Below are 3,607 nucleotides of genomic sequence, written 5' to 3'. Positions count from 1 at the left end.
TCCGGGCGCACAGCGGGGAGGCGTGCTCTTTTTCACCGCACATCAAATAGGTTAACAAGGGGCCACAAAATGGAGCGTGGCACGCTAGCGTAGCGATAACGGCGCAGTGGGAAGAGTAACGGCGCAGTGAGGAGAGTAACAGCGAAGTGGAGAGAATAACAGCGCAGTGGAGAGAATAACGGCGCAATGGAGAGAATAACAGCGCAATGGAGAGAACAACAGCGCTGTGCACACCATAACAGCGCTGCGCACACCATAACCGCACAAGGTGGACCGTGCGAAGGGGGGACCACGCTGCGTAAACAAACGAGCTTACTTCTTCCTCGACTGGTACAAATCGTCAATGATCTTTTTATAATCAGCGAGGATGACGTTCCTAACGACCTTATGAGTAGGGGTGAGCTGTTTATTCTCCACAGAAAACGGAATAGGCGTCAGGTGAAACAAATGGATCTTCTCAATACCATTCAAATTATACGTTTTTGACATAGTCAATATTTCATTATAAAAAAGCTTTTTAATAGCATCACATTTTAGCAGCTCTTCGAAGGACATATTCAGGTTATTCTTCTTAGCATAATCACGAACGAATATTTCGTTGGGAACTATAATGGATACTAATTCATTTTCGTAATTATATCCATGCACAAAAATATTTTCTATGTATATACTATTGGTGTATAGATTTTCCAATTTTTCTGGTTCGACATACTCCCCTTGAGCTAATTTGAATATATTTTTTGCTCTGTCTATGATTCGAACGAATGCATTATTTTCATTAACTTCTACGACATCTCCTGTGTAGAAGAAGCCATCTTCATCAAACGATTTTTTTGTTAACTGCTCATCTCTGAAGTATCCTACCATTAGGCTACTTCCCTTGACACATAATTCTCCTTTATTTGGGTAAGCCTTTGGGTCATACTTCATATTTTCCACCTTAACCACTTTCATGGAAATATTGGCGAACATTCCTCCGATGGTTCCTTTTGTGCTATCATATCTGTGTTGTAGGAACCCTACGCCCACTTCTGTCATTCCCCATCCTTCTGAAATAGGTGCTGAAAAGAGCATTTGCAAATCGATTAGTTTATTTTTATCCATAGATGCAGAACCCATAACTTGCGTCCTTATGCGTCCCCCAAATCGGTTCCTCACTGGTTGTAAAATGATGTCATAAATTGGATGGGAAAGCTTTTTCGGATTTTTCAAATATATGCATTTTTTATTTTTGAGGGCTGTCCTTACTAACGTTCTAGCTATAAAGGATTTGTTCTTCAATCCTTCCATAATATTGTCATGGATCTTTTGTAAAATTCTCGGGACGGTAATTAAGAAGGTTGGTTTTAATTCGTTTATGTCACTGACTAACTCTTTTATGTTTCCAGAAAAGTAGCCTATTTTGGCTCCATAAAAACATACAGCGAATTCGATTAGCCGTTCGTACACGTGAGCTAGAGGGAGGTAGCTAAGCACAACGTCATGTTTGATTAGACCTAGTCTGTTTCCATCGATAATGTAGCTTTGCAAAAAGGTGATGAATGTGTTGTGTGTCAACATGGCACCTTTGGGCATGCCCGACGATCCGGAGGTAAAAATGATGGTGCACACATCAGTCACTTTGCCTTTATTTTTTTTCAGCTTCTGCATCAGTGCGTTGACCCCACTTCCATTATTCCCACTATTGCTGCCACCTCCTGTGCCGCTCTTCGAATCTGTCCCCTTTTTGACACCCTTTTGACCTTTCCCCCCGCTCACATTGTTAACACTAGACTTGTCCGCCTTCTCCCCTTTCTCCTGACTATGAAAACTGTGGTCATAGTACTCATACTGGGGGATAATATTTTGGTTCTTAAATTTATCAATTAGGTCTTTATAAAAATATACCTTGTAACCTGCCTTACTAGCTCGCTGCTTAATATCATCCCTTAAGCTCCATTCATCGTAAATAATTAAAATTTTTAGATCGGTTAATTCGTCCTTCAATTTGATGAGACACTCCAACTTCTCCGCTTCGATACAACAAATTTTCATCTGCGTCTTCTGAAATATATACTTCACCGAATTTATTCCCATGGTGTCGTATATCGGGACGGTAACAAAATCGATGGCTGAGCAAGCATAATCTGTGGTTAACCATTCTACTCTATTTTTGGACCAAATACCTAAAATTTTTAATTTATCATATGGTCCATTATCTGTGAATATATTTGGCTCTATATTTTCAAACTGGTACAAAGCAGATGCTAGGATCTCTATTTCATTTTTTATTTCACCATACGTTTTGAATGAATATTCTCCAAGAATTGTTTCATTACCCCTTACTTCCTTTTTCCTTTCTCCTAAAAAATCCTCATTATAGTAATATTTACAAGCAAAACACAGCACTTCATATTTGTTGGACATTTCTATGCCCAGAAATCCTTTCGTTTTTTCGAAGATCTGACACAACTCATACTTCTTCGGCCGATAAATATTGCTGGAATTTTTTTTTGCCGTCCCTTTTACTTCGTCGAAATATTTTATTTCACTCGCGTCATCGCTGTCCTCCCCGTCGTCATTCTTCATGACGTACTCATTTTCGTTTTCCAAAAAATTGTACACCCTACGTTTGAAATTTGTCACGTCCATCTTGTCGCATTCGTGGCCGGGGGGCGCTTAATCTGTTACGCGGTTACCCTGATAAACGGTTACCCTGATAAGCGGTTACCCTGTTACGCAGTTACGCCGTTACGCCGCCACACTGTTCGTGCGCTGCCAGCCGTGTCTCCTTTGGAAAAGCTGAACCCTGCGGAGGCTTCTTCCCTTGCTAACGGAGAAGCAGAGGGGCAATCTGATGAGCGGCTTCTCACAATATGCACAGGTCAAACGGGCCACCACAAATAAGTAACGCTCGGTCTGCACAAATTATGAGCCGATATAGGGCTACTACAACTGCTAAACTATTACGCAGACTCTACTAGCGTTTGCAACTAAAAAAAGGAGGCCTATGCGAGGGGGGAGGGAAATTTCGCGCTGGGCACAATTAACAAATGGGGATATGTTAACAGCGCGTGGCTTCTGAAAAATCTTTCACCGATACAATTTGGCGCTTTGACCCCGAGGAGTGTTCAAGGGCGAGAGGACGCGCAACGTGATGAAAGAGCACGTAGGAGAAGCGCACGTAGGAGAAGCGCACGCAGGAGAAGCACACGTACGAAGCGCACATATGAAGCAAACGTATGAAGCACACGTACGAAGCGCACATATGAAGCACACACATGAAGCACACGTATGAAGCGCACGTACGAAGCGCAATTGCAAATCTGCTTATCCTTCCGTGTGTGTGCCCACTGAAGCATAGGCGGAGCTGCCAACTGGGGTGTGGCGAAACAAAATGACTAAATTACGCTGAGAGTCTTGTGTTTCCGATTTTTATATTTTTCCCGCCACTCTTTAAAATATCTTCACAAATTGTGCATAAAAATTGACACCGTCAACAAATGGGTAAATTGCGCTTACGGGCACAAATGGAGGGGTGGAACGAATTTGGCCGTTTGAGTAGGCTGCTCGACTTTGCCGTTTCAAAAAAGGGGCACGCGGGGCGGCGCGCTTCCTCGGGTTGCAT

General features: G+C 42.5%; 1 protein-coding gene across 1 annotated transcript; it reads right to left on the bottom strand.

Annotated features, from left to right (window-relative positions):
- Positions 1-1,326: 1,326 nt before the first annotated feature.
- Positions 1,327-2,631, bottom strand: PCYB_146450 (long-chain-fatty-acid--CoA ligase; the record flags this gene model as incomplete). Its single annotated transcript, XM_004225115.1, has 2 exons — positions 1,327-1,454; positions 1,683-2,631. Coding segments are annotated over 2 exons (1,077 nt in total), but the record flags the coding sequence as incomplete, so codon positions are not given.
- Positions 2,632-3,607: the final 976 nt, after the last annotated feature.

The sequence above is a fragment of the Plasmodium cynomolgi genome, chromosome 14, assembly GCF_000321355.1.
Source record: "Plasmodium cynomolgi strain B DNA, chromosome 14, whole genome shotgun sequence".
In the NCBI taxonomy this organism is placed as follows: domain Eukaryota; phylum Apicomplexa; class Aconoidasida; order Haemosporida; family Plasmodiidae; genus Plasmodium; species Plasmodium cynomolgi.
Note: the sequence above shows the minus strand (reverse complement) of the source record. Positions and strands in the feature narration are given on the sequence as shown.